This window comes from Hoplias malabaricus, chromosome 8 (genome assembly GCF_029633855.1).
Source record: "Hoplias malabaricus isolate fHopMal1 chromosome 8, fHopMal1.hap1, whole genome shotgun sequence".
Taxonomy (NCBI): domain Eukaryota; kingdom Metazoa; phylum Chordata; class Actinopteri; order Characiformes; family Erythrinidae; genus Hoplias; species Hoplias malabaricus.
The window spans coordinates 25753703-25776871 of record NC_089807.1 but is presented as its reverse complement, the minus strand read 5'-3'; the positions used below and the strand labels follow the sequence as shown (position 1 = coordinate 25776871).

The window sequence follows — 23169 nt, the reverse complement described above, 5'->3', positions numbered from 1 at the left end:
AATGTTGTCAGTAATGTTGTGGGGAGGCATTTCTTTGGAGGAACACACAGCTCTCCATGTGCTAGCCAGAGGTACCCTGACTTCCATTAGGTACCGGGAAGAGATCCTCAGACCCATTGTGAGACCATATTCTCGTGCAGTGGTCTCTGGGTTCCTTCTGATGCATGACAATGCTAGGCCTCATGTGGCTGAAGTGTGTCAGCAGTTCCTGCATGATGAAGGCATTGATGCTATGGACTGGCCTGCCCGTTCATATCAGACCAGAATCCAGCTGAATCCAATCAAGCACATCTGGGACCATCATCCACCAACACCACATCGCACCACAGACTGTGCAGGAGTTGACTGATGCTTAAATCCAGGTCTGGGAGGAGATCCCTCAGGAGAACATCCGCCGCCTCATCAGGAGCATACCCAAGCGTCGTAGGAAGGTCATACGACACGTGGAGGCCACACACACTACTTAGCCTCATTTTAACTCGTCTTGAGGAATTTCCACTTGGATCAGCCTGAGCATGATTCCAAATCCAGACCTCCATGGGATAATAATTTTGATTTAGCATTCCCTTTATTTTCTTGAGCAGTGCATATATGTATATATATATATATTTCCCACAGTGAACGCTTATCCGGTGGGTTCGGAGCCTAACTGGAATCACTGGGCACAAGGAGGGGACACACCCAGGAGGGGGCATCTGTCCTTCGCAGGGCAACACTCTCTCACACATTCAATCACACACTCATACCTGTGGACACTTTTGAGCCTCCAATCCAACTACCAATGTGTGTTTTTGGACCGTGGGAGGAAACCAGAGCACCTGGAGGAAACCCATGCGGACACAGGGAGAACACACCAAACATCTCACAGACAGTCACTTGGAGCATGGCTTGAACCCACAACCCCAGGACCCTTGAGCTGCGGGACAGAGACACTACCTGCTGCCCTATGGAGTAAGTGTGAAGTGTGAAGTAAGTGTAAACGAGAATTTAGTTCGTCTTTTATATACAGTTCATTATTGTGATTGAGAAATTTCGCAAACACTTAGACTCTCCGTAGACACCATGTATCAGTTTGTGCAAAATAAAGTGTACATATACTGTGTTTTAGCATTATAATTTAACATGGAGTGGAAGATTGTGGTTTATTTTTAATGGATTATAAAATTAAGCTTCATGAAATATAATAAGGTTTGCCTGTTCATAGAGTTTTAATTATAGATAATAAACATGGGAATGTTTCTATTATCTGGCATTATTATTCAACCGCAGAAAATTAAATGATATGTTATGTTTTAGATAGCTCGTTCTTGGTATTATGAATTGACAAAGTATTATTCAGTCAGGTGTTCAGATATTATAGAAAATATTTGAAATACTTGATTTTGGAAAAAAAAATCACCTGCACTAAAATATATCTATGGTTTTACAACTTATATGTATAAACCTGGCATCATTGCATTCCTGAAAGTATCCTGAAATTAACATGCTCTCGTCTGTCTTTCTACAACTTTTCTATCAAATATGATCAACTATATTCATCAGTTACAATAAGAAACAAAATAAAATATAGAAACGGGGCTCTAATATGTAAAGACATTTCAACCCAGGTAAAGGCCATATACTTGTAAAATAAGTTTAATATTTATTTATGAATGCATTCTAGGATGTCCCTTCTCAGCATTCTTGTAATCACAAGTTTATGCCCTACTGTGATTAATCCATTCATCTTACAGGATAAAATGCTTTTTATCTATTTAAGAACGCATCTCAGATGTTCTGGCTAACTTGTCTTGATGTATTTCAATACTTCAGTCAGTTATGGATCTTTTAGCTGTGCTCTTTAATTTTGTCTCCTTTCTGTTGTGATGCATCCCAGCACTGCATTCACATGGCAGGTGATTTCTTGCTTGTTGTGACTCTCCCTCATCTCTTGAGGGCTTCTTGATAGTGCGTCAGCCAGTACTAGAGTCGTTCCTGGTGCATACTCAGCTTTCACATTAAAGCGTGCGAGACGCAGCAAGTCTTTGGCATTTTATTGGAGCTTTGTCCAGATCTTTGCTGTTGATTAGTGGAAACAGTGGCTGGTGATTTGAGATCAATTTGAACTATTCCAAGCCTACAAGATATTCGCTAAATCTGTCACATGCCCATACTCCTGCTAGGCACTCTTTCTCAATCTGGGCATACAAGCTGTATGCTACAGTCCTCCACATTTCTCTGTGCAGCTGCTGAAGCACACCAACTATTCCATAGCTGCTGGCATCTGCTGATACTGCTGTAGCTTGGATCATATTGTGTGAGAACTGGTGAGCTAGATAGGCTCTCTTTCACTTTTGAAGTGCTCTTTTCTATGTCTGATCCCATGTCCACGTTCCCTTTCAACAAATCATACAACTGCCCTGCAACTGTTGATTCATTTGGCACAAAATACCTCATGTAGTTTATCATACCTAGCACTGTTTTGAGCTCACTCACATTCTTTGGTGCTGGTAATTCCTTGATCACTCTCACCTTTTCGGGGTCTGATTGGACTCAATCCCCATCAATCACATTTATTCATATATTCATTTTCTGTAAAAGCGTATCCAGTTCAGGGTCATGGTGGGTCTGGAGCCTACCCGGAATCACTGGGCACAAGGCAGGAACATACCCTGGAGGGGGCGCTGGTCCTTCACAGGGCATCGATCACATGGCCTAAGAAATTAAGTCATTTCTGTCTGAATACACACTTTTCTTTGCTTAATTGCAGTCCAGCCTTTTTGCCAAGACTTCCTGTAGGTGACAGTCATGCTGTGGCATGTCTTTGCCAAACATTACAATGTCATCCATATACATTGTGACACTATCCAGCCCTTTTAGCAACTCATACATATTTTTATGGAATATTTCTGGTGAAATATTGATCTCAAATCGCAAGTGTTTAAAACAGTACCTTGCAAATGGAGTAATGAAGGTGCTCAGCAGGCGGCTGTGTATATGTATGAGAATCTGGAAGAAGCCACTTTCTGCATCGAGTTAGGAGAAGACTGTTGCTCCTGCTAGCTTAGCCAGGATTCATTCTATTTTTGGCAGTATGTATCTTTCTCTTTGTGCACATTCATTTAGCTTTTAGAAGTCCACACATATTCTCACTTGTCCACTGTGCTTCATTACTGACAGCATTGGTGCACACCAATCTGAGGGATGAGTCATTTTCTCTATGACTCCACTGTTTTCCATCCCCCCGGAGCTCAACTTATACTTTTGGTTACAATGGTAATGGTATTCTCCTTGCAGTATATACAGGATGTGGTTCTGCACCTTCTTTCAATCTAATCTTAACAGGCTCCATCTTTGAAAGTTGATTTTGATTCTCTTGACTAGGCCCATGTCCAGTGCCAATGGTCTGCTTAACAGATTGCTAACTGTAAGTCCTTGCACTACATACACTACAATTCTGTACTTTCTTGACTTTCTGTTTGCTTGCTTAAACAGTCTAGCTTTCATAGAAAATATGAAACAGCGTGCCCCAATAACCTAATCGCTATTAAACCATCAGAAACAGAGGGTAATATAATCCCCACAGACCTAAAGTTTGGCCTACTCAATATAAGAGCACTTAACTCTAAAGCAGCCATTATACATGAAATAATAATGGATCAGAAACTTGATGTTTTATGCCTTAGTGAAACTTGGGTCAGAAATGATGAATATTTAGCACTAAATCAAGCCACTCCTACAGGCTATAAATATGTACACAGCCCCAGACTGACAGGCAAAGGGGGTGGATTATGTATAATTTACAAAAATAATTTAATTATTAACCAAAAACATGGTTACAACTTTACTTCCTTTGAAATTATGTACATTAACATAATTAACCCCGCCACAAATAAGAACACAATCTCCTTGTTAAACATTTATAGACCACCAGGGCCCTATTCAGAATTTATAAAAGAATTTGGTGAATTATCTGCTAATTTAGCAGTGTCCTGTGATAAGTTAATAATTGTAGGAGACTTAAACATTCATTTTGAGAAAAGTGATGATCCCCTAAACAAGGCGTTCACATCAATCATAGATTCTGTTGGTTTCACACAAAATGTATCTGGTCCTACGCTTTATTGTAATCACACACTAGACTTGGTTTTGACCGTGGGCACTAACATAAAAAACCTAAATATTCTCCCTCAGTCTTCCACAGTCTCAGACCACTACCTAATTTCATATGAACTGAGTTTAGATATTAAAAAATGTACATGCCCACATTACTACCAAAAGCGCTCACTAACCTCATCTAAAGCCCCTAAATTTACTGAAAACATCACTGATTTATTGACCTCAGTCTGCAGTCCACTGGAGCTAGACAGACTAACTGACTACTTAGATAACACACTTCGATCAACTTTAGATAGTGTAGCACCACTTAAGCATAAAAAGCTATGACAGAAAAATTCGCTCCCTGGTATAATGAAGAAACACTCACCTTAAAACAAACCGTAAGAAAATTAGAGCGGAAATGGCGGTCGACTAAACTGGAAGTATTTCACTGTGCCTGGAAAGACAGCCTTATCGAATCTAGAAGGGCACTCGTCAATGCACGTTCAGCACATCTGTCCTCACTTACTGAAAATAATAAAGACAATCCTAGAGCACTCTTTAATGTAATCTCTAAACTTACAAAACATCGGGCAGCCATTCACACCAGCAATGCTTTTATGGACTTTTTTAACAACAAAATTGAAAATATTAGACAAACAATAAATACCATATTACTAAATCCAGCCTGTCTGTCATCTGGTGTGGATGATATAGAACAAAACACAGAAGAAAGACTAGAGGACTTTGACCCACTACCACAGCTAGAATTGGAGAAAATCATCTACTCGTCAAATTGTATGACCTGCACACGATGCAATACCAACAAAACTATTTAAAGAAGTATTACCAGTCATGATCAATCCCCTTTTAACAATCATAAATTCATCCCTTAGACTGGGTCACATACCCAAAGCATTTAAACTAGCAGTTATTAAACCCCTGATCAAGAAACCGAATCTTGATCCTAGTGTACTATTCAATTACAGACCGTTTATCTCTAACCTTCCCTTCATATCTAAGATCTTATAAAAAGTTGTGGCCCAACAACTTAGATCATACTTGCATAAAAATAACATATATGAAAAATTTCAATCTGGTTTTAGGCCACACCATAGCACCGAAACGCCTTTGAACCCGAACCCGAACCTGAAAAACACAACTTGTATAATGAGAATGTCTGAATGCGTCTGTGAGATCCTTATACCGTTAGAAAGCGCAGATCCTACCGTTTCTAAAAATAGCGCTCTCATCGCGGTGCTGTGAAGCCTCTGGGAATAATCCAGTGTGAAAAACGACCTAAAAATCAAGGCGCTCCTTCAAAATTTTTGTCTTATGTCCTTGTCATGAAAGATTCTAATGATATTCACTATAATCATAAATGAAGACACTGCAAAGAGACAAGAAAGACGGTGTTTACTTTCAGTTTCGTTTTGGCTCACATAAGGTCAACCCACGCTGTCTCTGGGCAGAAAAATATGAGTCATCAGCAAAAACATAATCCTATTATTGATTTATAGTTTTTCAAGGTTTTTGTAGGTTTCACATCAAATAATACTGCATTAGATCAACAAATATAAATTAAAAAGCTTAAATAATTCTTTATTGTGTGTATTCTAAATAAACAAGTATTATTTCATTGTTTTTTAAAAAGGTTATAATAATAATAATAAGTGTAAATATTATCAGCATCTGAGAAAACTGCCAAAGTACAAAATGTTTTTTTATTTGTTGGGAAATTTTCCCTATTTGCCCTGAACCAAATTCCTGAAAGTCTGGGCCTGCTGTGACTGTCAGAACTTTATCAGTCATACATCCCAGAGATTAGAATATCAAGAAAAATATGTCCGTCTGATGCTACAAATTTATTTTGTCAAAGTAATATGACATGTAATAAATTAGCATAAAAAATGCTTATGTTTTCAACTAACAGACACCTCACACTAACAATCTATGTCAAGATATCCGATGTGGGAATATGATTACAAGGCTATACATTGAGAAATATGAAAAAAAAAAAAAGCAGGCGCTAGGTAAAATTTTGGTCAAATCATGACAAATTTATAGAAAAATTGATTTATCGGTCAGCATGAAAACCTCAAGTGATTACATATTTGAGTAGCAAAGGTTCTTTAGAAAATAAAACAACATATTGAATATGACTATGTCACATAATTACTGTTTAAATGCAACTGAAAGAGGCACTGACAAAAAAACGGAATAGCAAAATAGCTATATAAATAGGGTCCATCGGTAACGACCTCTTTCTCGCCTCTGATCGAGGCTGCATATCCATGCTAGTTCTACTCGACCTCAGGGCAGCTTTTGATACAAATGATCATACTATTCTGCTAGAAAGATTAAAAAACATGGTTGGAATAACAGGAACAGCCCTGGTTTAAGTCTTACCTCACAGATCGCTACCAATTTGTAAAAGTAAATAATGTTTCTTCTATTCATACAAAAATGAGATTTGGAATTCCCCAAGGCTCCATTTTAGGACCTTTATTATTCATATTATACATGCTGCCACTGGGCAGAGTTATTAGCAGACATGGCATTACCTTCCACAGTTACGGAGATGACACACAGTTATACATATCAGCCAAACCAGACGACAAACCAACATTAAAGAAAATGGAGGACTGTGTTAAAGAAGGGAAGCATTGGATGTCATACAATTTCCTTCTGCTAAACAGCAACAAAACCGAGGTTCTCCTTCTAAGTCTAAAACCTGCTATAAATAAGGTATCAGACTTAATACATAATTTTGACTTCCCTGTTCTCCCTAGCTCATCAGCTAAAAATCTGGGTGTTATAATTGATTCAGATCTATCATTTGATCAGCATATAGGTAACATTACAAAAACAGATTTCCTACATCTTCGGAACCTCGTTAAGTTAAGAAATTCCTTATCCCTCCCAGATGCGGAAAGATTAGTTCACGCTTTTATTACATCAACAATAGATTATTGCAATGCACTTTTATCAGGATGCTCCAGCAGAAACTTGAGTAAACTCTAGCTAATTCAAAATGCTGCAGCCAGGGTCCTCACTAAAACTAGAAATTTTGATCATATCAGCCCAGTCTTATCGGCCCTTCACTGGCTTCCAGTTAAATTCCGTATTGATTACAAAATTCTTTTAATCACGTATAAATCCCTACACGGTCTCGCCCCTGAATACCTGCGAGACCTCATCACACACTATGAACCTCCAAGATTACTCAGATCTCAGGGAGATCTTACTAGTACCCAGAATTCATAAGACTTCAGTGGGGGGGGTCTTTCTCCTACAAAGCCCCTCAGCTCTGGAACAATCTTCCAGCTAGTGTTCGGGACACAGACATAGTCACTATGTTTAAGTCTAGGCTCAAAACACACTTGTTCAGTTTAGCCTTTGGCAACTAACCTCTTTCTAGTTTAAGGTTGTCGTTTCAGGAACTCATGGACATGGGGAATCAGGGTAAACTTGGATGATGTGCTCACAATTTCTCTTGCTTGGAGCTGAGGGAAGTCTTTGCCTGAGCTCCTTCTGGTTTCCCTCCTCCCAGTCTGTTACAGTCAGATCCGTCACTACACTTTTTCTCTGCTGCACTCAACTAAACTAACTGCTTCCCTTTACTGTTTTCTGAGAAAATGGTGGCACACTGATGGAAGATTGTTTGCTGGATTCTCCTGTGGCCCAGACCAGACCAGACCAGCTGCTCACGTCCATCTATAGCTGCCAGCCTTTGACCACTCCACTCATCATGATCAACTACACTGAAGTAGAAATGGACTCATATTAGCAACACTGACTGATTCTTCCAGTCTGATGCACTATTATTATGCCCCAAGATTGATGTCACTATTATGATTATTATTATTAGGGGTCCAAGCACTGCAAGTGCTGGAGCCCTATTGTTTTTGGTTTCCTCTTCTTCTTTTTCTCAGATGAAACGCGATGGGCAGCCTAAACCGTAGGTCCTACAGACTTGCTGTTTGGTACTGGTATTAAACCCTCCCGCTACTCAGGCGCAAAGAATCAGCCTGATCAGCCTGATGGTGGCGCTATAGTGACGTGGAACGCATCACTCCCTATATCTCCTACCCCGTGTGGCGTAGAGACGAATTTCTTTTTTTCCCTGATTCCTCAGGTCGGACCCTACAAAAAAGCCTCAAGAACACAAGCTCCGCCCACTTATATTTTGAGCTAATTTGCATAATATGCAAAATCGCACAAATATTTGAGCACGAACTAGTCTCTGGAAATGTACCCAATATGGACATATGTGGTATCAGCAGAATCCTAAGAACCTGAACTTTAATATTATCAAAAAAAGTTGGATTTTCATCACTGCTTGGCTTCCAGACTCCGCCCAAAATCAGGGCTGGAGCTCGCGTTCCAAAAATCAGACAAATACAGCTATAACTCGCAAACGCTTTCTCTGAATGTTACGATACTTCACATGCTTGATCCCTATATGGGTTGGAAGACATAAGTACTTGGTTGTGCAACTGCAAGCATAGGGGGCGCTATAACAACAAAGAATTTCTTACACTTCACCGGATTGTCCGATTGACTTGCCGATTGTATGCAAGTAGTGGGTGATGTCCTGAATGAGATTCTATGAGGATGATGTCACATTCGAAAAAACATGGCCATCATCAGCCAATCAAATTTCAGCAGCTGTTTTATGACCAGAACAAGGTCCTATCATCATGAGACTTCCATAATATGTCCATGGTAGCACTTCTTAAGCCCATAAAATGTTTCATAACGATAGTCATTAAGGGGCACAATTCAAATTTTCAACATGAAAATATGGAATATCTCTGCGAAAATAAAACATATTGACAAGCTGTTTAATTTATTGCATACTCTACATAGTGTCTTACAACTTTGCAATTACAACTATTGTCAAAAAATGCATTGTTTATCGACAATAGTCAGGTATGTGAAAATGGAGCTTTTCGAACTCCTCCATGGAAATTTGTCTTATCAATAAACAACTGGTATTTTTGAAATCCGTAAATTATTATCAAAAAAACTTTGAACTTTTGACACGCTGTTGTTTAACAAATATGCATGGGCAGAGCTCGATGCACTCTTTGAGCTATAACTACAATAAACTTCACCCAAATCAAACAAAACTTGGTACACATATTTATGTCATTACTCTGAGAGTAGTGTGCAACCACATTGCAAAGAAAGGGGTCGCTACAATTAGACAGCAACGGGTTGCATAGGTTATTAATTGATTACACCGCCACCTAGAGATGCAGTACCAGCAAGATGAGATAGATATATTCTGAACATCATGGGAAAGGACCTTGTGCATTTTCATAACATATGCCTAAACCATTTTTGAGTTACAACTGTTTTTATGCAATGTTTCAATGGCAAGCTGAACATCTCTATTTAAGCAGAGGCTGCAATCACACAGTAATGAAAGTTCCTCATTTTTTTGATAATTATTACAGCTCAGCTCTTTTTACGATTCTCTTGATACCACATATGTCTATATTGGGTTTTGATCCAAGGACAAGTTCTTGATCAAGTATATGTCGGCTACATCTCATGTATGCCTGCAGACTCTGTTTTGCAGATTCCCCCATCAGCCCCTCCCTCTCCTCCTCACACACAAACTATCATCTTTTCCCCTCCTCTCCCCCCTGCCAGTCAGAGAAGGCCAGAGGACACAGACACAGAAATGCAGATATACAGCAATAAACACTAAAATTATGGCCATCTCCTTATTTCTACATTTAATGTCCATGTATTCAGCTAAACTGCGTACAAGATCACTTTGTATGTCTAAAAATATAGAAAGGGGTCCACCTTTTGCTCTGCATAATTTCAATGCTCCCTTTCACCCTGTTCTTCAATGGTCAGTGTAGTGAAGTATGGACCGAATAAAGAAATGTGAGTTCTTAATAAAAACTCTCCACCCTAACAAGGATTTTTGTTTGCAACAGAATCCCACATTCCACAGAAATGCGTGTGTGTAAAAACGCTGCACTCTTCCCCCACACACAAAAATTCACCTAAAGTCTACATCAAAAGCGCCTGTCTAACGCCTCCAGATAACAAACCCAGTTTATGATGCTCTTAAGAAAAAGAAGAACAAACAAAGTGGTGAAAACCAGAGTTAAAAGGACTCTTTATGGCCATGGCGCCTAAACGACGGAAACGTTATCTCAGGCCTACCAAACAGATGGCCCCAGATGGTAAAACTGACTGAACTAACCATCCGCACAGGACGAACAGCATGGACCAACAGCGACCTCAAGTGGACATTGGCGAAATCACGTCTCGCCTGAGGTCGCCTGGATACATAATGAAAAAATTAATCAAATTCTGATAAATATGTGTACGCGATACGTATGAATGTCACTCTTTGTGCCTTCAGATGAACACCTATCAACCAATGAAGTGATGTGTATTACTCAATCATGAAAGAAAGTTTCTGTCTCTAACTAAGAAAACGAATTAATACCTTCTAACATGATATTGTAGTAGGACGTAATCATAACGTACCCAAGATACTTATATACGTAGATGTTTGATATTAATAATCTAGGACACATATTTTGCTATACCACGAGTATGTATACGTAAATTTCTATGATATTCAATGGTGTGTAGCTCTCTCCCCCTTTTTCTCTCTCGTGAAGCAAGTCACGTGAGCCTCGGACCCCGGATCCAATCAAAGGAAGGACACCTCCCAATAGGGCGTGACCGCGCTACCTCTCTCTAAGTTTCAACCTCTCCAAGCGAGACGTTTCTCTTCTCCATGCCGACGAACAAAGACTTTAAAAGGACCTCACTCAGCTCCCCAGGAGATGTCTTTAGTTAGCTAGTGTGAAAGAAATTTACGAACAACGTCAAGTGATTTGAATACCTTCTTTTCTTTTTAATTGTGTTTATGTTTTATCGCCCAATCTAAGTTTAATCTCACGACTGATCAAAGCAGGTGAACTTATTCGTGGCCAGAGTAAGAAACATCGCCGAGATAGAAGAAAGTCGCAGAATAAGTAAGCCTATTGAATCGATTTTCAGTTCTGGATCTGCAGGAACTAGCGAAGCTTTCGTCTCTACGTCCACATAGTGGACTCTCCTACTCAGGACATTGAGCCAGAGGATCCTGCCGCCTGTGTCATTACGCTCCGAGTACGCCCGAGGCGACTCGACCGACGAGGAAATAACTCCACGCTGACCCAGCCTGGAAACTTCCGCGGGAGAACTGCGGAACCAAGCGAGACGCCATCACTTCCAGGACCTCAAAGAGCCTCTGTACCCAACGAGTAGTTGAGAATCGACGAAAAAGTAAGCTAAACCTACGCACTTCCAGAGCTGAAAATTGAATTAAGTCTCTTGATTTATACGTTAATTAAACCTCAGTTAGCAACACATTAGTCACAAGCCATATCGCCTAGCTTATCTTCCAATTCGAATCGGCGTTCACCTGCATTGATGCCGTGAGATTTTAAGATTATGCTATGTTAAGTAAATATTCTTTTTCTTTTTGTTAATAAATATTTCCATTATTTGAAATCACAGTGTGTGGAGTCTGTTCATTAAAATCTAAAGATCCTGAAGAACTCACTTAGCTTGGCTATCATTCATTCTCAAACTAATTATTAACGTTTTAATTACTTAAGCCAATTATAAAATTTTAATTACTATCATTAGTCAAATATCAGTAATCATAAAAGTTTGAATAAGGTCAACGCTACAAGCACAATATATAAATATATATAAAAATATATTTATATCACAGTGTATATACAACCTACACTACATGAGGATGCACACAAAGCAGGTATGCTTAAAATGTATGACCTACAGTCTCTGCCTTTATTATCTATAATGTGGACCAACATAGTAGATGTGTGTAACACTGTGGGCAGTGTGTGGACACAGGTGTTCAATTCTCCAGCAGTTCTGCTCTGTCTGATCCACTCATAAAAGAACTACACACACTGCCATATCATCACATTGTCATTGTTACTACAGTGCTGAGAATGTATGAGCAACTGTCTCTGAATTCATATCTATAAGTTGGACCAATAAAATATGTGTATCTCAGTGTGGACAGTGAGTTGACACAGGTGTTAATTTCTCCATCAGCACTGCTGTGTCTTATCCACTCATTAGAGCGTTACACACACTGCCATATCACCACAATGTCAGTGTCACTGCAATGCTGAGAATTGTCCACCACTCAAATCATATCTGCTTTGTGGGGGTCCTGAACATTGGGTCTCAATCCTTGGTGAAATTTGATTTCTGTGCTCTGTGCTGTCTCTAAAACCCAAGCCACATGTTCACCTGTCTGCAGACCAGAAATTCACCCACTCATTCACTACCCCTTCTTCTTACAATCCAACTCTGCTGAGACACCACAACACAAAGGATCACATTTAAAAGCACTACAAAATCTATATTAAAGTGTGGCTCCTGTATCAGGAAATGTCATAGCGCTACGCTCTTGCTCTGCAAAGATTGCTTGCTTTCACCCTGGTCTTCAATGGTCTGGACACCCATACCGCAGGTATGACTCGGGTGTTGGAGCTGTAAATCACTCAGCATCACTGCTGGACTGAGAATAGTCCACAACCAAACACATCCAGCAGACAGTGTCACTAATGACTGACTCGAGTACAAGCAACTCCATATCATATCTGCTGTTTGTGGGTCCTGAACATTAGTGTGAGAAACCAGGGTGCAACTCCAGAGTGACCTCTGTGCGCTATGCTGTCTCTGTCATCCACTACTCTTCCAGCTCATGCTACACCTCCAAAGAGATGCCAGGACAGCATGAAACACCTTACAAACACTACTCAAACTTCCCCAAAAAGTCCCTACTATCTCAGGACAGCTCATATGCTAGCGCATTCATCTTCTACCAGCGAATACAGGCTTGGACCCCGGGAATTGTCGCTTGCAGCTATATTTATTATTATTATTATTATTATTATTATTATTATTATGTAGCATAATGACACTTCATTAGTGATCATTTAAAATTCAATCTATTGTTTGATCAGAGGAGGATGGGTCCCCTTTGTGAGTCTTGGTTCCTCCCAAAGTTTCTTCCTCCAGCCTCAAGGGAGTTTTTCCTTGCCACTGTCGCCTTCGGCTTGCTCGCATTGGGCTTTGATTTAAATGTTCTGTTCTAAAACTGTGAAGCTGCTTTGTGACAATGTCAGTTGTAAAAGATTTAGCTTTCCTCCTGGGCTGTTCAGCACAGTATTTGCTTTTTGTAAGGCTTTTCCTTTAATAATTGCTGCAAATGTTTTCTCATTAATGATGGTGGCATCAGCTCCTGTGTTAATTCAATGTCTAATAAAATTGTCCACTGTTCTTTATTGGTTTTATTTTCACTCACTAGGTAGTGAGTTTTTTTTTTATTTTCACTCCTAGGTAGTTAAGTTTTTCCTTTTCTTTGGTTACCTCTAGAACCTTTTTGAGAAACACACTCTTTCCTAGTGTCCTTTTTTCTTGCACCGCCTACATACAGTGTCAGCAGCTGGACATTTTGTTCTGTTTGAGTGCTGTGTTTTTCCACACTTTCCACATGCGTCTGTTTTATGTCTTCCTGTATTTCTAAGAGCAAACTGCTTTTTCCTGTGTGATGCTAAATTGTTGTGTATTTCCTGAACGTTAGTTGCCTCCTCTTGGTGCATTATTTGTTTCATTACATCCTCTTGCTACTGTGCCATCTGCATCGCTATCATGAGCGTAAGATACGTGATAATTCTTTCTCTTTAATGCCCATGACTAATTTGCCTTGTATGTGCTCTGACTTACTTTCGCTAAAGTTGCAGTTTTCTGCAAGCTCGTACAGTGACATGATATACATTTCTGCACTTCTGTGCACATTGATAGAAGCAGGCCTCTTTGTTTTCCTCTGCACAATATAATCATCCAAATTAGCCAAAACTGTATCAAAATCCCCTTTTATCTCAATCTCTCGCAACGCTGAGAGACCTGAAGAATAAATCAAAGTGTTCACCTGTATTACTCCATCTTCTTTGTTTAGCTTTGAGGCTATTCTATAGTGAAGGTATATCTTGTGCCATGTAGGCAACTCACCAGATCGGCTGAAGACAAAATTTTGTGGTGGACTGAACTTGGGCATTTCTTCTCAAAATAAAGCCTCTCCTAATACCACTTCTTACACCATGTCAGTAAATTATGCTGTGGATATCTTTCAACACGTTTATTAACAGGACTTAAAACAACACAGTGTTACACAAAACTCCAAACCACTCCCACTCTGACTCCAATTGGCTCAGTAGCTCCTGGTGGGTGGTAACTTACACCTATGGGATTGGCTGGTGTGTACCATGACACTTAGACCTTTATAAGTCTCTGTTTCTCATCTACTGGTGTTTTGTTTTATTCCTTGTTTGTTTCATTCATGTGTTCATTCATGTAATTAATAAAATACAACCTACGGACATTTATCTGCATCCTCATCCCTCACATCACATGCAACACTTACAGAATGACTAAGTCTAGAGGGCATTCAACGAGTTTTTACAGCAGTCTCAAGGAGCTGGTTGTAAGCTTTGGATTCCAACCAAGCAGCAAGGAAAGCTGCTTCACTTTCTCGTGTGTCCAGCTAGGGCAACGTAACAAGGAGCGTTGTGGTATGCACAACTTTCTTGCGGTTGAGAAACCCAGAGTGTGTGGGTCAATAGGATGCAGTTCATAGGGAGCATCATGTCTTCTGAATGTCTCCGTAATTGCTCAGTGTAGCAGCAATCATGAAATTCAGCCTAAAACAGGGGTCAGTGCTGCATAGTCTCCAGCACTTATCCCAGTCCAGGGTCCACCTTAGAGCGCAGTCTAGAGCCCACCATAGCCCTTTTCCACCAATGTGGCATTGGTGTGGTTTCTGTTTGTGAACCTAATTTGGAACTCTTTGGTGCATGTGAATTTACATAAATTGGTTCCCAAACCAGAAAAGTTTGTACCCAGCCTGAACCAAAGTATAGTAAGTTCTCCAGCATAAACATGACAGTGTCCTTGGGCATGTTGAGCTAAAGAAGCTCCAGAAAGAGCACAGAGTCATATCATGCAGCTGGAAAGGGTCTTTTGCAGGGTATTGTAAAATCAATAAAATTATGTAAAACCAGGTAAGTGCTCCATTTGGGTGTTTTCTGGGACTGTGTTAAGCATGACACTAGGTGCTTTGGCAAATTATCTCTGGTGTTAACTAGCTCAGTAGCACGGCTCAGAACTCAGTAACATTTACACATGTGTATGATATATCAGTTTTGTCTGACCCATCAGTGAACAGTGGATAAACCATGACTCTCTCCTGATCTGTTCATCTATGGTGCTGAATTCAGCCACAGCAACTCTGGAAACAAGGAACCTAGCAAACCCCCACACTGATTACATATCCTTGGTCCCCATAAAACTGGTAGATGTGTGGACTGGTTCACTGCATAGCACCAAGATTCCAAGAATCCTTAATGGACCTATTTCAAGAACCAGAGTCCTTTTGGAAAAAGGGTCACCAGTTTCGGAGTGCATCTCAAAATCCATGTCAGGTCTCAGAGTGTCCTGAGATTCTGCTCTGCCTGTGCCAACATCTCATGATCAAGCTTCACCTGGGTCTGTGTCTCATGTGCCAGTTCCCTGTGGCTCTGTTTCTTTTCTGACAGTTTCACCCATCTCTGTTTCTGTTCCAGCAGATTCACCTACCTCTTTTTCTGACTTGGTTAATTCCGTTTCTGCCCCTGCTGCTCAGGATGTAGCAACGACAACCCTTGCTGCACAAGGCAAGGTCTCAATCTGTATGGCTGCCTAGGTATTCCACTGTGTTTCTGCCTGGTCATTCCTCAGTAAATCTTGGACAGTTTGCCTTTCTGGTCATTTCTCAGTGTGGTCGCACAGACAATTTCATATAAGACCACTAAGCCAGGTCCCAGTGATGTCATCCCTCTAGCTGATACTAACCTTGAAAGCCCTGCCTGTCGACACTCTCTTCTGCTAAAATGACTTTTATCAAGTCTTGTTTTTGGGTCTCAATTGTCCTGCTCTATTTGGTTCTCCCAATTTTTGGGTTTTTTGTTTTTTGTTTTTTGTTCATCATCATCAACATCATCGAAATTACTTATATAGTGCTTTTTACAACTGACATTGTCACAAAGCAGCTTTATGGAATTAGGATCAGAACAGGTAATGATACAAATCAGAAAGCCCCATGCAAACAAGCCAAAGCCAGTATTTGTAACACTCAGTGATCACTCATGTATTTAATAAAACACCTAACATCCCTTACATCTACAAGGTGCAATTCACATGAAGCTCCATTTTACTCTGTAGTCTTTGAAAGCTCCATAGACGAGGTCTCCCATATGAGAGTGATCTTGTTTAAAGTAGTTTTAGTACAGAATCTCTAATATATCCAGACCATTCAATGTCAATATAATGCCTCTTTAATAATGAAAAGAGGAATCATTGGGAGGAAAAAAGTTTTTTAAAGATAGGCCTGTTTCCAGTCCTTTTCAACACGTGAAAAAATCAGTTCAGGTATATTATTATTTCTTTTTAAGACTAACATTTTTTTCTGTGTAATCCTGGTTCCTTGCTGATTTTGTCTGTATGATTTTTACTGAAGCAGGTTAGTACATTGGTAGTACATTACCCTGGCAGATGCTGCTGTCTGAGGTGCCGCTCATGTGGAAGCCAGCATCACAGCTGCAGTGTTGCGCTCTGTCCACTTTAGCACAGCGCGGCTTTCGACTGAACGCTGGATCATTCACAACACTCCACTCCGGAGGAGCTGAGTAAAATATGATAGAAAGAGACTTAGCACAAATACAGATACATGCAATACACACAATCACACAAAGACACACATCTGGCACTCAAACAAGTGGATAAATCAGAAATTCTGTACTTTTAAACTTTTAAACCTGACCTGTTCAATGAAGAATAAACCTGTCTACTTAGGGACTACAAAACAATATACACTGGTCAACCATAGCATTATGACCACCTCCTTATTTCTACACTCACTGTCCATTCTCGCAGCCCCACTGTCCATAGGAGCACTTTGTATTTCTACAAATACAGACTGTAGTCCATTTATTGCTCTGCATATATTACTCGCCTCCTACCACCCTGTTTTTCAATGGTCAAGACCACCACAGTGCAGGTGTGCTGGTATGAGTGGATCAGACACAGCAGTGCTGCTGAAGTTTTTTTTAAACGCCTCAGTGTCACTGCTGGACTGAGAAAAGTCCACCAAACAAAAATATCCAGAGTCCTGTGGGTAGCATCCTGTGTCCACTGATTAAGGACTTGAGGATAACAAACAGAAACTGTGCAGCAACAGATGAGCTACTGACTCTGAATTTACATCTACAAAGTGGACCAACGAAGTAGGTGTGTCTAAATAAGTGGACAGTGAGTGTTTAAAAACTCAAGAAGCACTGCTGTGTCTGATCACTCATACCAGCACAGCACACATTAAAACACCATTGCCACGTTAGTGTCACTGCAGCACTGAGAATGGTCCACTACCCAAATCATAGCTGCTCTGTGGGGGTTCTGTAGGGTCCTGACCATTGAAGAGCAGGGTGAAAGCGAGTAAACAAAGTATGCAGATCAAAAGATGGATAACAGTCTGTAATTGTAGAACTACAAAGTGCTCCTATGGACAGTGGAGCTGAGAGGATGGACTAGAAGTGTAGAAAAAAAGAGGTGGTTGTAACGTTATGGTTGATCAGTAATTAGTCAACAAATATTAGTTATATATTTTAACAGAATGGTACATTTTTTAATAAATAATTACTAACATAATAATTTGTAAATTTCCAGTGGTAAAAATGACATCTTGCCCAAGTAAAGAAGCTTTACTGGCGCAACCAGTAGTGTCCCTGTCACACAGCTCCAAGGTCCTGGGGTTGTGGATATGAGCCCTGCTCAGGGTGACTGTCTGTGAGGAGTTTTGTGTGTTCTCCCTACAGGTTTCCTCTGGGTGTTCAGGTTTCCTCCAAAGGTTCAAAACCAGGCCTTGGTAGGTGGGTTGGCTACTCAGAAGTGTCCATAGGTGTGAGTGAATGTGAGTTTATGTAGCCCTGCGAAGGACTAGCACCCCCTCTGGGGTGTGTTTCTGACCTGTGCCCAGTGATTCCACTTAGGCTCTGGACCCACCGTGACTCTGAATTGCATAAATAATTACAGACATTGAATGGATGAATGAATGTTTAAAGCACCTACAGTTTATAAAAATGTAATGTGTCTTGCACTTATTGAGATGTCATGAAATATGTACTACTGTCTTTTCTTTATGTTTCAGCAATGAATGTAGTATGGTACTGCACCTATATTACATTTATTTTGTTGTTCCTCTTTCTGTTTATCAGCATTGACCCCTGCATCTATTTAAACTGGTCACGATGCAATCCCTGAGTGGATAACAAAGAACTTCCCAGACAGGAATATCTACTAATTGTTGTAAATGTCAAATTAAATTCTACATTTTACCCTGTGCTAGGTTGTAACCCTAGACCACCAGAGAATAACACTACTCTCACCTGTCTGAGTTTGTTGCTGACAGCGTCCTCCACTCCAATTGTAAGGACAGATGCACTTGTACTGGCTGTCTCCCTCTAAACAGGTGCCACTATTCAGACAGGGGTTACTACTACACTTATTCTGATCTGCATGTATTAAAAGAATACATTAGAACTGTTAATACATATTCTTAACAGATATTTACCCTGCAGAAACATAACTGTGAAAAAAATTCGACAGTATATTTCAATTTAAACAAACATGACAAATAATACATACATATTGTTATTATATGTTGTCTAATGAAAAATAGCCATCTCCATTTTGTTGATTCTTAGTTTGCTACATCATTTGAACTAGGGCTGCAAATCTTTGGGAATCCCACGATTTGATTCAGAATCGATTCTTGGGGTCACGATTTGATTTTTTTCCGAATATTTCAAATCCAAAGTGTTTCCAAATGGTTGCTTTCAAAGACCGCAGAGGTGGTTGGATTTTTTTTTCTTCATCCTCCGTTCACTCACATCCATACTTGCACATCAGTGAGCTTTTGGACACCCTCTTTCTGATTCACAAGTTGTAATTATTGACCACTGTTGGCAGGTACTAAGCATTATATACTGGGAACACCCCAGAATCAGTCATGTTTGAGATGCTCTGAACAAAATATTATTGTCCTAAATATATGACCATGATTTGATCCTGTGAAACTACATGCCCTCCTGCACTCCTCAATTGTACTGTGGTTGTGTCTGCCCCATTATTCCGACATTATTCTCAGAATTATTGCGAGATTATTCTTAGAATTATTCCAACATTTTTCTCAGAATTCTGACTTTCAATGTCGTGGCCCTAAAACTCAGTCGTAGAAGTCCATATCTCAAACCAATAAAGAATGTGTTTTATTATTTTACCGTTACATACAATAAATATCACCAATCAAACCTGAACAACCTGGAGCAAATGTTTCAGCCAAAAATGTACTCCCAAATTGTGTGCAAAGCTGATAAACACAGCTTTATATTTAAGCAAAAGTTGATTCTATCATGTACTAGTCTTGAAAACTTTAATCAAATATTTATAGAATGAATTCTTCCTTCAAAGAACACATTGGTTTGCCATAAAAGACACTGACTGGAACAATCTGTCTACCTTTCATTAATAATCTGGGCAAATTTCCCAGATTTTTTGTGGGTTGAATTGTTTTGCAAGCAGCGTTGTATAAAGAAAGACAGAAGTAGGAGAAAGAGAAACGACTTGAAAAGCTGAGACTTTGAACTATTTCTTTGCTTTGGCCATGGCATTGGCACTGATTACAACAGTAATAATCCTTTCTGTGTTTACGTGATTTCCTTAAAGGCTTAAAGCTCAATCATTCACTGATGTAAAATCCTTGTTTTAATCTCCATGATTTTTCTGAACTCTATTCATTTTTTGCTATCTCTCTCTCAAGAGTGCTTTTGGAAGCAAAACTACAAAAATAGCTGCAATTATCCTGCTGCTGGAAACATACACACACAGAGATTATGTGTATATGCGCTTTTTGACTTGTGCTGCAGTGTTACCCTCTCCTGCACACATTCAAACCTACTAGGATTACATATACCAGGTCATGATCTGTCCCACTGTACCATTTGGAATGTCTGGGGCCACTTCCAGGTGCAATGCTGAAGGAAGCCATCAACAGCATGCTTAGCATACTTTCATGCTATCAAACCCTGGGCCTGCTTTAATGAAATCTTGCTATGTAGGTGGGTATGGGACACTACACCCAGAATTCTACCCTTTTGTCCATGTTTAGAGCAAGTAATAAGCCAGAAACAATACATGTCCAAATGTATCCAAACATTCCTGTTCATTAGTGAAATCAAATGCTTTAAAGTGCACATGTTCACACAAACATCCAAAAAAAACCCCAGCTGTGTCTCAATTACGCACTTAATGATAATTCTAAATAGCAGTAAATAGTGAGTATGTAGCCTAGTTAAAGTCAAAGTAATGTGATGGGGATAGCTCTGTGGTAAGCTGGAGTGTTGTTGGTGATCCAACAAAGTACCGACCCAATTTCCAGAAAAGCTGGGACATTTTACAAACTGCAATAATAACATGAATCTGTGATTCACTTGAAGTTTTATTTAAATGACCAAAGACCAAAAACTTGATATTGTTTTGTGAAAATAAAAACATTTATAATTTGCAACACACTAAACAAAAGTTGGAACAGACAAATGTTTGCCACTGTGTTACATCACCTTTACTTTTATTACACTGATGAATCATTTAGGAATTAAGAATACCAATTGTTAAGTTTTGCAAGTGGAAATCTTGCCCGTTTTGGTTGCATACAAAATTTCAGCAAGTCAACATTTCACCGTTGCCTTATAAGATGTCATAAGAGGCAGATCTGGACTGCAGACATATAAAGACATGTGTTTGTAGCAGGTACATAATAAGGCATGGTACTGCAGTATACAGCAGTCTCTACAACCCAGAGCTTGTCTTCACATCAGTGGAAACTTCTCACTTATGCAAGTCATCTATGCAAGTCATCTATGGTCAGTGATGCAACCCCATATAATGAGAGATGCTGGCACTTATCACTGGTAACAGTCCAGATGGTCCAATATGTTATTAGCATAAAAATCCAACATTCATTTTTCATAAAAACTAGGTGAAACATGGTCTCCTCTGACCAAGCACAAGTTTCTACTGTCTTTTGGATCATCTGAGATGGGCTTGGGCTCAGAGAACCCATCAGTAATTCTCTACAAAATTAATATATGGCTTTCTCCTTGGGTAACTATGTTTCAGGTTATGTTTCTTTGTGTGTATGCTTGTTTTATTACATTTTACAAAGTGTCCCAACATTTCTGGAACTCGGGTGTGTACATGATTTCACTAATGCTCTTATAGCATAATGTAATCAAATCCTCACAGAAATGTTTCAAAATCTAGACTATTACTGTATCATATGTGGGGCAAACCACTTGTCAATGCACTATATCTATTTTGGCCATATAGTGTAAAAAATCATATATTGTTCATTGGAAACAAGAAAATAAAATAGTACTATAGTATTAAATAGTAAATTAGAATAATTATATGAAATATAATATAATATAGGGCGGTGCAGTGGCTCAACATGTCCTGTCATTGTGTGTTCGAGCCCTGCTCCAAGGTGACTGTCTATGAGGAGTTTGTGTCTGCATGTCCACATGGGTTACATCTGGATGCTGTTTTCCTCCACGTTCAGAAACACACATCGGTAGGTGGATTGGGTATTCAAGTGTCCATATGTGTGATTGTGTGTGTGTGTGTGAGTTTCACCCTGTGAAGGACTGGTGCTCCCTCCAGGTTGTGTTCCTGCCCTGTGCCCAGTGATTCCGGGTAGGCTCCGGACCCACCATGACCCTGAACTGAATAAGCAGTTACAGACAATGAATGAATGAATGAATAATATAATATAATATTGTCAAGGTAATTGATGAACTAATATTGACAAACTGCTCATGGCCAGAAAGTAAAATGACAAGTTAAAATGGAATCCTTTTGATGTTCAGAGCAACAGTGTTGACATTAAATTCATCATCTGTGTTTTTAGGTATTTCAGCTCAGCACAAGGAAATTTGGGTCTCTGGGGTCCTGGTTGAAGCAGTGGGGCCAGCTCTTTTTACAATAGCCCTGCCAACAGCAGGTTTGTTGCAGAAGCATGTGGGTGACTGAGAGAGAGAGGGAGAGAGAGAGAGAGAGAGAGAGAGAGAGAGAGAGAGAGAGAGACAGAGAGAGAGAGAGAGAGAGAGAGAGAGAGAGAAACAGAGAGACAGAGAGAGAGAGACCGACTCAGGCAGGAATGTGAGTGCAGGTGTTTTTCAGATTTTCAGGACATTTAATGCCACTTTAACGAGAGTTTAATTCAGTGGAGCTCAGCAGTTTGAACCAGTGTGAAGAAAGGCTCCCTTTCTTTGCCTCTGCCTTATCTACCTGTGTGTATGTGTGTTTGTGTGTGTGTGTGTGTGTGTATGTGTGTGTGTTTTTTTTTCCTTTACGAGCTTCAGTGTTAACAGTCACTATACCCCTAGACACTAGCTCACCAAAGTTAATATTAGTGGGATAAGTGGAACATTTCAATGCTTCAGTAGGACAATATAACAAGCCAGTATCCACAATCCAGGAATTCCATTTATTTAGAAATGTGGTGGCATAGCAACACTCATAGTTGCAACATCCCCTGACCACAAACAATTGCATTCAACAAAAATTGTTGAATTACTGAAAAATTACATACTGAACATTTTACTTACTTACTATTATTTATTATTGTGTATTTTTTGTTTATCTAAAAACATACATATATTTACCAAAGGTTTTTAAATAAACAAAGATGTAATTTCTCCATTACATTTAGTTTTACCAGATTTATTGGTATTTATAAATAGATAGAAATAGATGATTCTTTAACTGGTTTCACAATTTGGAACTAATTGTAACATAAATTATAGTTATTCTCAATAATGTCTGATGCATTGATGCCTACTACATCTCTTGCTGCCTCCAAAAGTTTGC

General features: G+C 39.5%; 1 protein-coding gene across 1 annotated transcript in view; it reads right to left on the bottom strand.

Annotated features, from left to right (window-relative positions):
* Positions 1-23169, bottom strand: part of LOC136705803 (fibulin-7) — a 63619-nt gene that overhangs the window by 27727 nt on the left and 12723 nt on the right. Inside the window, exons 4-5 of the mRNA XM_066679572.1 lie at positions 18627-18752; positions 16730-16867 (exon numbers count right to left, since the gene is read on the bottom strand). Of these exons, the coding sequence (XP_066535669.1) occupies positions 16730-16867; positions 18627-18752 (264 nt within the window). The remainder of the gene's footprint in view (positions 1-16729; positions 16868-18626; positions 18753-23169) is intronic.